The sequence below is a fragment of the Lactuca sativa genome, chromosome 1, assembly GCF_002870075.4.
Source record: "Lactuca sativa cultivar Salinas chromosome 1, Lsat_Salinas_v11, whole genome shotgun sequence".
Taxonomy (NCBI): Eukaryota; Viridiplantae; Streptophyta; class Magnoliopsida; order Asterales; family Asteraceae; genus Lactuca; species Lactuca sativa.
The window spans coordinates 49,044,143-49,058,856 of NC_056623.2; the positions used below are offsets into that span (position 1 = coordinate 49,044,143).

The 14,714-nt window shown below is 36.6% G+C and overlaps 2 protein-coding genes across 2 annotated transcripts; both read left to right on the forward strand.

Annotated features, from left to right (window-relative positions):
* The first annotated feature begins 4,154 nt into the window (after window positions 1-4,154).
* On the forward strand, window positions 4,155-5,852 carry LOC111904793 (tetrahydroberberine oxidase). Its single transcript, XM_023900513.3, has one exon. It carries the CDS (start codon window positions 4,155-4,157, stop codon window positions 5,775-5,777), a length of 1,623 nt encoding a protein of 540 aa, XP_023756281.1. The 3' UTR covers window positions 5,778-5,852.
* A 6,931-nt stretch (window positions 5,853-12,783) lies between these two features.
* LOC128127167 (tetrahydroberberine oxidase-like) lies at window positions 12,784-14,424 on the forward strand. The gene has a single exon (XM_052765590.1). The coding sequence runs from the start codon at window positions 12,784-12,786 to the stop codon at window positions 14,404-14,406; it is 1,623 nt and encodes a 540-aa protein (XP_052621550.1). The 3' UTR covers window positions 14,407-14,424.
* The last annotated feature ends 290 nt before the right edge of the window (window positions 14,425-14,714 follow it).

Below are 14,714 nucleotides of genomic sequence, written 5' to 3' on the forward strand. Positions count from 1 at the left end.
TACTATTATTATTGATTTTTTATCTACTTATTTATTTAACAAACGGGATGTTACACATATTTACTATGTACTACCTAAAGTTGTAAAAAACACTCGACGTTAGCTAGTCGGTGGACTGAGGTTAAGGGGTTAATCGGCTAGGTTGAGATTAATTGAGGGATTCATCGGGGACCCTAAATCGCTAACTTGTTGAATTTAGAAATAATTAAAGATGACTAATTTCATAACAAAGTTCGTAAATACCACTAATATCATAACAAATAGGTTATTATGATTAATACAACACTAGTCATTCCTCAAATAGTTTTTGTTGACATATAACTTCTGCAAAATGTTAAAATTTCATCGTTTGCTATTGCTTCGCTCATTGTGTAGGCATAGATTAATATCTAGGGGTCTTCTAGTCGGTTGGGTAACGCCTAAGGACTAATTGGAGATTCAGAACCTAGTCGAGATTTTAACAACACTACTACTACCATTTTCAAACAAGAATTGATTTTTATTTCCCATTCTTTGTTTGTTAGGTTTGACATACCAAACACAACCTATCGACTTACTTCATCATGGTTAGGATACTGCCAAACCACACAACTGCTGGTGCGAAATACGTTAGCAACATCTGCTAACCATTACCTACTTGATGTCGGTTTCTTCTCCTCGTAGTAGTCAAGAGCCTCACATGCCCAAAACTCCATGAAGGTCAATGAATGCGCCCCTATCAAGGTCACCATCTCAGAATGGAAAGAGCCCAAACGCTCCTCCAACAGCTCCACCATACCCTACTTGATCGTACCGAAGATCACAAGAGTCTGCTCGAGAATGCAAGGCATAATCTTAGACGTAATGAACTCCTGTGTTTGATCATCCAACTGCCCAACTCCAAAACCTGGGCTTGAGCACTCACTAGCACCAGAAATACCAACCGGTCTGCCTCGAAGAGTCACATACTGAAAATAGACGATACAAACCATCATAATACACATACACACACACACACAGACACACACACATATATATATATATATATATATATATATATATATATATATATTGTTGAGTGATCTTATACTCCACAAGTTTCCAGGTTTCATCGCAGCTCTCCTTGACTCGAGTACGAATTCTCTGCTTCTGTTAGTACGGTCCCATATTGCCTTGCACATCTATCCGTACTTTCCTCAAGGTTTTCCTTGAATCCGCCAGGTCACTCTTTATCCATACTATTAACTCTCATCAATATAGGGTTCCCGATACTAAATCTCTTCCTAGGTTCTCCTAGGACAACCACCACACCACTCTCTGCCATCTGCAGTAGAGGGGACTCCTACCTGCACCCTCTAACATGCTCACAAATACAATTACATATCACTGACAACAAAAAATTCTTCGAATGAAAGGTCTCACACTACAATGATTGGAGTCAAACAAGAGCTGCCCAATAGAGTTAAAACCTAACCTTGTAAAATTATTTAGTTTCCGCCATATGCAACTTTACATATTGGCTTACTAGTTAGCTAATGTTAGTGAGAACTCCTAAAAAGCACAAAGCAAGCAACATTCGAGCATCGAGTAATCAGAACCAAGCATAACCTAATCAAGGCATCATATCACTGACTGATCAGTACTGGTCTACATCCTCATACAATATGCATACAAAAGCACCTCTCCTAGAATTCTATCATGCAAACGCTGAGCATATCATTAGCCCTAACTAGCATGCGATTCACAGATTCACAAATCAAATCATATTAGATAACATGTATGAGTATTTTGGGAAAACTTACTTGAGCTCGGTCGATTGCATCCACCACACCCTTACTTGTGTTAGTAAACCTTTTTCTGTAAAAATATTTCCCTTTTTTTGAATTTTTTTAACAAATCCTCAGTTTGAGTTCAGACACACCCGAGAGTATGTCCGAATCCCTCAAACTAAGGCTCTGATATCAATTTGTAACGTCTCAAAAATAATACCCAAAAATATCATTTTTAAAATTAGTAAAATGGTAATCCAAAACATTGTCATACAGCCAAGATGAAGTGAGGTGGTGTGTGCTCTGCAATCATCCCAGACTCTTACAATTTGAACCAAAAGTACCTGAAATATAAACCGAAAACCGTAAGTACAAATATTAATGAATTCCCCAAAATACCATATAACATACGTAATAAACACATATTGGGCCTCTGCCCTTAATTGGGCCCCGCCCAACATCGATCTGGTGTCAAATAGGTGTAGAGGCATTAACATTCACCGACTTATATGGAGGATCGCCCAAATATGACCATCTTACGATTAATAATAATATCTTGTTTTTCAAGGTTCAACTTCCCGCCCGCCCAAACAAAATTTAGTTGTTTATATGTTCGTCTATGCTTTTGATCAGTTTGGTGTCTTTAAATCGGTTCTCGAAACCTTTAAATGCAAAGGCTTATAAACAATTTGCCACCGTATCATACTTGTCTAGGCATGAATTGTGGGTTGATGCACCATCAAAACGAAACATAAACTAGCCTAAAACGGACACTTAGACAAAATAAAATAATTGAAAATTAAATATGGAATTTGCCTGTGAATATTATAAGAATAAGACACCATACCGTGAAAACAATTTTCTAATCAATGACGTCCATTCTAACTTTTTCATTTCTTCTAACAAAACTTTTGCCAAGTCTTCGAATTAAAGTCCTCCATATCATTAGCCTAATATTAAATATCATAGCTTTAATCAACCTCAACAGTCTGCATGCATGCCGTGGTTCAAACTATATGAGAAAAAAAAACTGGAAGCACATATCTTTCCTTGACTTTTATTCCTTCGTTGACTTTTGACTCAGATGGTATTATTGACATCTTCAGAACTTGTAATTATAAAAGTAATAGCTCGTCCTTAACAAGAAGCACATATCTGAATTACGTATTCCTGAACATTCAACAAAAAGTTAAACAACGTACATTACCTGAAAACAATTTCATATTATCTATGCGGCAGTTTTCTTTTTGAATCGCGGAATCGATATATTATAACGAAATCAACTGCATCTTAGATTCTATTTGACTATTCCATTAGAAAACAGATTGCCAGGTCATATTTTACTATTTCAGCTCAATATGCTTAGATCAGCAATTAAGGATGTTGACTAAAGAATGCTGTTTTTGTGGATGCTTATTGAGTTATTTCAATTTAGCTTTACAAACACATACATACATACATACATAAATGCATGCATACATACATATATAACTTAAGTTTAGGATAACATAATTTGCTTTTAACACGTACGCCACTTATGATCTTATTAATGAATTTCATTTAATTAAAACCTTTTTAGAATTCAAATCACCAAGGTCCTTCTAGGGTCGGTTTTTCTAACTCCATTTGAGTTCTCATTAAATATTAATTATAACCCGATATGAAGTCATCATCCTCTCTATTCTTTATAAATTAATAAGAAAATGCCATATATAGATCTGAGTCACCAAATTATCGTATATTTTGTAATTAGTGTTTTCATTATTTCCTCCGTTGACTTTTGATTCAAAGGGTATTATTGAAATTTTCGAACTTGTAATTACTTATGAATGGTCGTCGTTAACAGGAAGCACATATCTTAAACACTTTTGAAAATTAAATGAGTATATTTGACGAGATTAATACCTAAAAAACTTTACTATCCAGACCGCAATTTTCTTGTTGAAAACATGAAATGGAATCTACGTTAACTAATCAAGTGTATCATGATAGATATATAGAGAGCGGAATTGACTATTCCGTTAGGAATCAGAATGTGAGGTCGCAATTTACCATTTCAACTCAATGTGTTTAGGTCAGCATTGACTAAAGAATTTTGTTTTGTGAATCGTTATGTGAATTTAGTTTAAACACACAGACACACAGACACACACAACATATAGTATAATGTAAAATTAAGGATAATTTATTTAGCTTTTAATTAGTTTGAAGACGCCACTTACGATCATAATCAATTTCCATTTAAAACCTTTTGATAAATTCTAATCAGCAAGCTGCTTCTAGGTTTTTTCTAACCCCATTTGAATTCACCATTTTTATATCCCGTTTTTGAAGTCAACTGTATGCCCTATATATAGTGTTTATAAATAAGACACTGGCATCGATATTCAAACCAATCAAATTAAGATGAAGAAGTACTCTCAAATACGCTCCTGTGTCTTCCTTCTGGTTCTTTGTCTTTCCTTTTCTAACTCATGGGCAAACTTATCTTCCCTTGTTGATGTTACACCAGGTACGGAAAATTTCATAAGTTGCATACAGCCCAAATCCAACAATGTCACCTCCTTCTCTCAGCAGCTCATTATCACACCTGTCAATGCTTCTTTCATTCCCATTTGGCAAGTCGCAGTGCAAAACACTAGGTTCCTTAAACCCTCGACTCCTAAACCATCAATCATCGTGACACCTGTGGATGAAACACTTGTCCAAAAGGCTCTATTCTGCGCAAAGAAACATGGGTACGAGATGAGGATCAGGAGTGGGGGCCATGACTATGAAGGCCTATCATACACTGCTGATGTTCCCTTTGTTATGCTTGATTTCACCAACATGAGGTCTATAGACGTGGACGTAGCTAACAGGAGCGCATGGGTCCAGCCAGGTGCTGTGCTTGGTGAACTCTATTACAGTATTTCTCAGAAGACCGACACCTTGTATTTCCCGGCAGGTGTTTGCCCCACGGTGGGTGTTGGCGGGTACATGGGCGGTGGTGGCTACGGAAACCTACTGAGGAAATATGGTACTGCTGCTGATAATGTTGTGGACGTTCGCTTTATGGATGTCAATGGAAATATTCTTGACAGGAAGTCCATGGGTAAGGATTTGTTTTGGGCAATACGAGGAGGTGGTGCTTCCAGTTTTGGAATCGTTCTCGCATGGAAGCTCAGGTTGGTTCCGGTTCCAGAAAAAGTAACTGTATTCATACTGAATAAAACTTTGGAAGAAGGGGCAACCAAAATTTTCCATAAATATCAATACGTTGCGCCAACTATTGATAGAAATCTACACATAAGAACTCAGGTGTTTGCCGAATATATTGGCAACACCACCAAGAAAACCATACGGATTATGTTCGAAGGAATTTATCAGGGCACAAGGGACACATTGCTTCCGTTGCTGGACGAAAAATTTCCTGAGCTCGGTGTTAGACGAGAGATTTGTGAAGAAATTAGAAGCATCCAATCGACCGTTGTGTTTTGGGGCCTGCCAAGCTCCACCCCAATTGAGATCCTCACGAACCGGTCTGCTATAGCCAAGCTGAACAATAAAAGCAAATCAGACTATGTCCGGACACCAATTCCCATACGCGGTCTAAGAAAGATATGGAGAAAGCTCATGCAAAACGACGGATCGGCACTTCTCATGATCAATCCTTTTGGCGGAAGGATGGCTGATTACTCAGAGTCAGCAATTCCATATCCTCATAGAGCTGGGGTGTTGTTACAGATTCTCAAGACTGTTAATTTTAACGGTCAAACTTCAGACACGACCCCTACATCGCTCAAGAGAATAATGTGGCTTCGAAGCTTGGACGAGTTACTGACGCCTTATGTCTCAAAGAACCCAAGAGAAGCATATTCCAACTACAATGATCTAGATTTGGGTGTTGGAAGTTCTAATTATGAAGAAGCCAGTCTTTGGGGTGAGAGGTACTGGAAAAGGGACAATTTTCAGAAGTTGATTCGAATCAAGGCCAAAGTTGATCCGGATAATTTCTTCCGGCGTCCACAAAGTATCCCTGTTTTCTAACACCTCTCTCTCTACACGAGGCACCTTTTTCTTGAGAAAGGCTCAAAATTAGGGTCTTACTTCTTTTGTTTTTTTTAATAAACTACCAATAAGTCTCACGTACTCATAGTATCGCTCTGTTTTAAAAGAATATCTAAAATTAATTGTTAAATGATTGTAATTTTTATATGAATTGGTTATGATTTATTCTAATCGATGCATTGTTTGGTTATTATATTTCTTGGTTATACTTTGTGTTGATGAATAAATTTGATATAATTAATTCTTAAGACGTCTTCGATAATTTCTAATTTTGGCTTGGGTTTAAGTTGGATGATGGAAACTATCCTGTGTTGGAACTCGTATGGTTGATAAAAACTTATTGTATAAGTACTTGTTGGTGTAATTGTATATTGTATGGAATATATCATAAGGGAACTACATATATGTAATGTTATATGAGGGGTCAAGAAATGACGAATATTAGTGTAGTTCTTTGTCCGGTCGCAATACCTTGTTGCTAGCCGCTCCAAGTACAACAACATACTCAAACCTTGTTTCTAGAAGCTCCAAGTACAATTACATACTCAAGAACTTGGGGTTAAGAATGGGGATGAATAGTTATACGGTATATGACCATTTGTTGGCAGCGTTGTGAATGTCACACGTTGGTCGTTATGCAGATGCCCGAATGTGTATTTTTGTCAGGACCCTTGAACAATGGATACAACGGATGATCTTTGTTGTGTCTTTCAGTATTGCATTTCATAATATCTATATTGTATTATAAAATGTAAGTAGATTGCTATTGTTTGACATTTTCCCAAGAAAACAGACTGTATATTAAATATGGACATGAAAGTAGGTTCTTATTGTTTTCACTTTCCTTGACCACTTGTTTAAAGTGATTGTTAATAACAATGTTGTTGATCATAAATATTTTGAGGCTTGGTATTATCATTCATTGTTACTAAGTAGTAGTTAACCGCTATACCAAATCATGTCACATGTATTTTTGATAAATGAGTTTAAGAAAATGTTGTTGCTGGAATGTACAAAATACGGGTACCTTGGAACGAACAAAAAAATTGTAAAGTTACTGGAATTGTTGGAACAAGTTGAACATTGATTTTTTTATTTGTATGTTTTGGAATTCAAATCATGGGTTATTAATTTTAAACCGTTAATAGCATTGTAGCATTGTACTTTATTTTATCGATTCAATTCGGGACATTTTTTCACAGTTACACGTTGTAACTGTGTTTCCAAAAACACGATCATATTTTCCTCCCGAGTGCTTATCTTGATGACGCTTATCTCTATAAACATAACACTTTTAGCCTTTTCTTCTAGGTGATTTAGGCGACTTTCTAGCGATTTTTGAGATCCGAAGACCACGATTAGAGACTCGTTTATTAAGTTTTGCAAGTTAAGATTTTTACTCTTTTTTTATTTATTTTTATTTTTTTTATTTTTCAGATTAATAGTTTTTGTTTCGTTTTTAGCCATTTATGGGTAAAACTTTAGATTTCAGTTTTGCATCGACGTCGACCTTTTATGCAAGTAATCGGTGGTATTGTTTTTTAATTCATGTTTGTATATAGTAATACCCGTCCTGTTTTAATCTAATGTTTGATTTTGGTTCGGTTCATGTTGGTCTCTTGAATTAGGATTTAATCACTCTAGTTAATCAAATTAGTAGAATATGTAATTGTTACATTGACCGATAAAAAGATGACAATCATCAAATTGGTTTTGCGAGGAGATTTAATGCTGATGTAAATTGTGTATTGGATATTTTTAGGCTTTTGAGCTTGAAATGCAAGAAGCTCACTACTACAAAAGGCTTTATAGGACTCGCCAATTAGAACCCGGTTTCGAGAAAAACTGCGATATATTATTAAAAAACCAGGACTTAAAAGGGAACAACCAATATGACCCGGTTCATTCTAACAAACCGGGATATATGCTCACTTAAGGAAACCGGTTCCCAGCATAACAACCGGGACTTTTAGTCGTATAGGTATATGACCCTGTCTCGAGAAAAACAACCGGGTTCTATTAGTATTACTACAGAACATGCTTACTAGGAAGTTATATGACCCATATTCTACAACCGGGTGTTTTGACTTCTTTTAGCAAATATAAATGTGGATTAATGACTTCTTTTTTTCAACTATGACTTTAGTAAAAAACACACAAGAATGAAGCTGGAACAAAGTAAAATAATGAGCAACAAGAAGAATCAAACAAACAAAAGCAAAACATACAAAGAACTAAAAACAATAAGAAAAACACCCCACAAGGGTAAAAAGGTCCAAATAGCAAATATCTATTCCACCATCAACATGGAGAGCATAGCAGACCAGACCAAAAGCAAACAGATGAATAGAGGGAGAAAACATCAGTAAACAGGCACCACACCGAAAATTGCCAGGTAGGGGCAAAATGGTCAAGAAAGCAATAAAACACACCAACATCTAGAATGCAATCAGCAACCAGGATCACAAATAGAACCAAAGAAGATCAAGAAAGTATGCCAGCAACTCCAAAAGAAACCACCACACAGATGCAAGACAAAACCAGGGGCAAAATTGTCAAAGGGATGAACTCGTCTCAGCAACACAACATTTTTATAATCATGTTGTCCGGTAATGTGATTATAGTTGGTTTTTGCAAGTTTGAAAAAGACTCGGTTATTTGAATGAAACCGGTCCATATTTAATCTTTATATGACCCGGTTTGGGGATTGGAATCGGGCTCTTTTAGCCATATATGACCCAGTTTTGAATGGTTGGACCGTGTCCTAATCTTCGTATATGATCAAATGTTGTGCGTTATGTTCCTCATATATGTCCCGGTTTTATGAATTATTCCACATTCAAGGCTACTATTATTATTGATTTTTTATCTACTTATTTATTTAACAAACGGGATGTTACACATATTTACTATGTACTACCTAAAGTTGTAAAAAACACTCGATGTTAGCTAGTCGGTGGACTGAGGTTAAGGGGTTAATCGGCTAGGTTGAGATTAATTGAGGGATTCATCGGGGACCCTAAATCGCTAACTTGTTGAATTTAGAAATAATTAAAGATGACTAATTTCGTAACAAAGTTCGTAAATACCACTAATATCATAACAAATAGGTTATTATGATTAATACAACACTAGTCATTCCTCAAATAGTTTTTGTTGACATATAACTTCTGCAAAATGTTAAAATTTCATCGTTTGCTATTGCTTCGCTCATTGTGTAGGCATAGATTAATATCTAGGGGTCTTCTAGTCGGTTGGGTAACGCCTAAGGACTAATTGGAGATTCAGAACCTAGTCGAGATTTTAACAACACTACTACTACCATTTTCAAACAAGAATTGATTTTTATTTCCCATTCTTTGTTTGTTAGGTTTGACATACCAAACACAACCCATCGACTTACTTCATCATGGTTAGGATACTACCAATCCACACAACTGCTGGTGCGAAATACATTAGCAACATCTGCTAACCATTACCTACTTGATGTCGGTTTCTTCTCCTCGTAGTAGTCAAGAGCCTCACATGCCCAAAACTCCATGAAGGTCAATGAATGCGCCCCTATCAAGGTCACCATCTCAGAATGGAAAGAGCGCAAACGCTCCTCCAACAGCTCCACCATACCCTACTTGATCGTACCGTAGATCACAAGAGTCTGCTCGAGAATGCAAGGCATAATCTTAGACGTAATGAACTCCTGTGTTTGATCATCCAACTGCCCGGCTCCAAAACCTGGGCTTAAGCACTTACTAGCACCAGAAATACCAACCGGTCTGCCTCGAAGAGTCACATACTGAAAATAGACGATACAAACCATCATAATACACACACACACACACACACACACATATATATATATATATATATATATATATATATATTGTTGAGTGATCTTATACTCCACAAGTTTCCAGGTTTCATCGCAGCTCTCCTTGACTCGAGTACGAATTCTCTGCTTCTGTTAGTACGGTCCCATATTGCCTTGCACATCTATCCGTACTTTCCTTAAGGTTTTCCTTGAATCCGCCAGGTCACTCTTTATCCATACTATTAACTCTCATCAATATAGGGTTCCCGATACTAAATCTCTTCCTAGGTTCTCCTAGGACAACCACCACACCACTCTCTGCCATCTGCAGTAGAGGGGACTCCTACCTGCACCCTCTAACATGCTCACAAATACAATTACATATCACTGACAACAAAAAATTCTTCGAATGAAAGGTCTCACACTACAATGATTGGAGTCAAACAAGAGCTGCCCAATAGAGTTAAAACCTAACCTTGTAAAATTATTTAGTTTCCGCCATATGCAACTTTACATATTGGCTTACTAGTTAGCTAATGTTAGTGAGAACTCCTAAAAAGCACAAAGCAAGCAACATTCGAGCATCGAGTAATCAGAACCAAGCATAACCTAATCAAGGCATCATATCACTGACTGATCAGTACTGGTCTACATGCTCATACAATAAGCATACAAAAGCACCTCTCCTAGAATTCTATCATGCAAACACTAAGCATATCATTAGCCCTAACTAGCATGCGATTCACAGATTCACAAATCAAATCATATTAGATAACATGTATGAGTATTTTGGGAAAACTTACTTGAGCTCGGTCGATTGCATCCACCACACCCTTACTTGTGTTAGTAAACCTTTTTCTGTAAAAATATTTCCCTTTTTTTTGAATTTTTTTAACAAATCCTCAGTTTGAGTTCAGACACACCCGAGAGTATGTCCGAATCCCTCAAACTAAGGCTCTGATATCAATTTGTAACGTCTCAAAAATAATACCCAAAAATATCATTTTTAAAATTAGTAAAATGATAATCCAAAACATTGTCATACAACCAAGATGAAGTGAGGTGGTGTGTGCTCTGCAATCATCCCACACTCTTACAATTTGAACCAAAAGTACCTGAAATATAAACCGAAAACCGTAAGTACAAATATTAATGAATTCCCCAAAATACCATATAACATACGTAATAAACACATATTGGGCCTCTGCCCTTAATTGGGCCCCGCCCAACATCGATCTGGTGTCAAATAGGTGTAGAGGCATTACCATTCACCGACTTATATGGAGGATCGCCCAAATATGACCATCTTACGATTAATAATAATATCTTGTTTTTCAAGGTTCAACTTCCCGCCCGCCCAAACAAAATTTAGTTGTTTATATGTTCGTCTATGCTTTTGATCAGTTTGGTGTCTTTAAATCGGTTCTCGAAACCTTTAAATGCAAAGGCTTATAAACAATTTGCCACCGTATCATACTTGTCTAGGCATGAATTGTGGGTTGATGCACTATCAAAACGAAACATAAACTAGCCTAAAACGGACACTTAGACAAAATAAAATAATTGAAAATTAAATATGGAATTTGCCTGTGAATATTATAAGAATAAGACACCATACCGTGAAAACAATTTTCTAATCAATGACGTCCATTCTAACTTTTTCATTTCTTCTAACAAAACTTTTGCCAAGTCTTCGAATTAAAGTCCTCCATATCATTAGCCTAATATTAAATATCATAGCTTTAATCAACCTCAACAGTCTGCATGCATGCCGTGGTTCAAACTATATGAGAAAAAAAAACTGGAAGCACATATCTTTCCTTGACTTTTATTCCTTCGTTGACTTTTGACTCAGATGGTATTATTGACATCTTCAGAACTTGTAATTATAAAAGTAATAGCTCGTCCTTAACAAGAAGCACATATCTGAATTACGTATTCCTGAACATTCAACAAAAAGTTAAACAACGTACATTACCTGAAAACAATTTCATATTATCTATGCGGCAGTTTTCTTTTTGAATCGCGGAATCGATATATTATAACGAAATCAACTGCATCTTAGATTCTATTTGACTATTCCATTAGAAAACAGATTGCCAGGTCATATTTTACTATTTCAGCTCAATATGCTTAGATCAGCAATTAAGGATGTTGACTAAAGAATGCTGTTTTTGTGGATGCTTATTGAGTTATTTCAATTTAGCTTTACAAACACATACATACATACATACATAAATGCATGCATACATACATATATAACTTAAGTTTAGGATAACATAATTTGCTTTTAACACGTACGCCACTTATGATCTTATTAATGAATTTCATTTAATTAAAACCTTTTTAGAATTCAAATCACCAAGGTCCTTCTAGGGTCGGTTTTTCTAACTCCATTTGAGTTCTCATTAAATATTAATTATAACCCGATATGAAGTCATCATCCTCTCTATTCTTTATAAATTAATAAGAAAATGCCATATATAGATCTGAGTCACCAAATTATCGTATATTTTGTAATTAGTGTTTTCATTATTTCCTCCGTTGACTTTTGATTCAAAGGGTATTATTGAAATTTTCGAACTTGTAATTACTTATGAATGGTCGTCGTTAACAGGAAGCACATATCTTAAACACTTTTGAAAATTAAATGAGTATATTTGACGAGATTAATACCTAAAAAACTTTACTATCCAGACCGCAATTTTCTTGTTGAAAACATGAAATGGAATCTACGTTAACTAATCAAGTGTATCATGATAGATATATAGAGAGCGGAATTGACTATTCCGTTAGGAATCAGAATGTGAGGTCGCAATTTACCATTTCAACTCAATGTGTTTAGGTCAGCATTGACTAAAGAATTTTGTTTTGTGAATCGTTATGTGAATTTAGTTTAAACACACAGACACACAGACACACACAACATATAGTATAATGTAAAATTAAGGATAATTTATTTAGCTTTTAATTAGTTTGAAGACGCCACTTACGATCATAATCAATTTCCATTTAAAACCTTTTGATAAATTCTAATCAGCAAGCTGCTTCTAGGTTTTTTCTAACCCCATTTGAATTCACCATTTTTATATCCCGTTTTTGAAGTCAACTGTATGCCCTATATATAGTGTTTATAAATAAGACACTGGCATCGATATTCAAACCAATCAAATTAAGATGAAGAAGTACTCTCAAATACGCTCCTGTGTCTTCCTTCTGGTTCTTTGTCTTTCCTTTTCTAACTCATGGGCAAACTTATCTTCCCTTGTTGATGTTACACCAGGTACGGAAAATTTCATAAGTTGCATACAGCCCAAATCCAACAATGTCACCTCCTTCTCTCAGCAGCTCATTATCACACCTGTCAATGCTTCTTTCATTCCCATTTGGCAAGTCGCAGTGCAAAACACTAGGTTCCTTAAACCCTCGACTCCTAAACCATCAATCATCGTGACACCTGTGGATGAAACACTTGTCCAAAAGGCTCTATTCTGCGCAAAGAAACATGGGTACGAGATGAGGATCAGGAGTGGGGGCCATGACTATGAAGGCCTATCATACACTGCTGATGTTCCCTTTGTTATGCTTGATTTCACCAACATGAGGTCTATAGACGTGGACGTAGCTAACAGGAGCGCATGGGTCCAGCCAGGTGCTGTGCTTGGTGAACTCTATTACAGTATTTCTCAGAAGACCGACACCTTGTATTTCCCGGCAGGTGTTTGCCCCACGGTGGGTGTTGGCGGGTACATGGGCGGTGGTGGCTACGGAAACCTACTGAGGAAATATGGTACTGCTGCTGATAATGTTGTGGACGTTCGCTTTATGGATGTCAATGGAAATATTCTTGACAGGAAGTCCATGGGTAAGGATTTGTTTTGGGCAATACGAGGAGGTGGTGCTTCCAGTTTTGGAATCGTTCTCGCATGGAAGCTCAGGTTGGTTCCGGTTCCAGAAAAAGTAACTGTATTCATACTGAATAAAACTTTGGAAGAAGGGGCAACCAAAATTTTCCATAAATATCAATACGTTGCGCCAACTATTGATAGAAATCTACACATAAGAACTCAGGTGTTTGCCGAATATATTGGCAACACCACCAAGAAAACCATACGGATTATGTTCGAAGGAATTTATCAGGGCACAAGGGACACATTGCTTCCGTTGCTGGACGAAAAATTTCCTGAGCTCGGTGTTAGACGAGAGATTTGTGAAGAAATTAGAAGCATCCAATCGACCGTTGTGTTTTGGGGCCTGCCAAGCTCCACCCCAATTGAGATCCTCACGAACCGGTCTGCTATAGCCAAGCTGAACAATAAAAGCAAATCAGACTATGTCCGGACACCAATTCCCATACGCGGTCTAAGAAAGATATGGAGAAAGCTCATGCAAAACGACGGATCGGCACTTCTCATGATCAATCCTTTTGGCGGAAGGATGGCTGATTACTCAGAGTCAGCAATTCCATATCCTCATAGAGCTGGGGTGTTGTTACAGATTCTCAAGACTGTTAATTTTAACGGTCAAACTTCAGACACGACCCCTACATCGCTCAAGAGAATAATGTGGCTTCGAAGCTTGGACGAGTTACTGACGCCTTATGTCTCAAAGAACCCAAGAGAAGCATATTCCAACTACAATGATCTAGATTTGGGTGTTGGAAGTTCTAATTATGAAGAAGCCAGTCTTTGGGGTGAGAGGTACCGGAAAAGGGACAATTTTCAGAAGTTGATTCGAATCAAGGCCAAAGTTGATCCGGATAATTTCTTCCCGCGTCCACAAAGTATCCCTGTTTTCTAACACCTCTCTCTCTACACGCGGCACCTTTTTCTTGAGAAAGGCTCCAAATTAGGGTCTTACTTCTATTGTTTTTTTTTTAATAAACTACCAATAAGTCTAACGTACTCATAATATCGCTCTGTTTTAAAAGAATATCTAAAATTAATTGTTAAATGATTGTAATTTTTATATGAATTGGTTATGATTTATTCTAATCGATGCATTGTTTGGTTATTATATTTCTTGGTTATACTTTGTGTTGATGAATAAATTTGATATAATTAATTCTTAAGACGTCTTCGATAATTTCTAATTTTGGCTTGGGTTTA

Bases quoted from the DNA above. Each gene is read 5' to 3' on its own strand.
- LOC111904793 (XM_023900513.3), top strand. From the start codon at position 4,155: ATGAAGAAGTACTCTCAAATACGCTCCTGTGTCTTCCTTCTGGTTCTT.
- LOC128127167 (XM_052765590.1), top strand. From the start codon at position 12,784: ATGAAGAAGTACTCTCAAATACGCTCCTGTGTCTTCCTTCTGGTTCTT.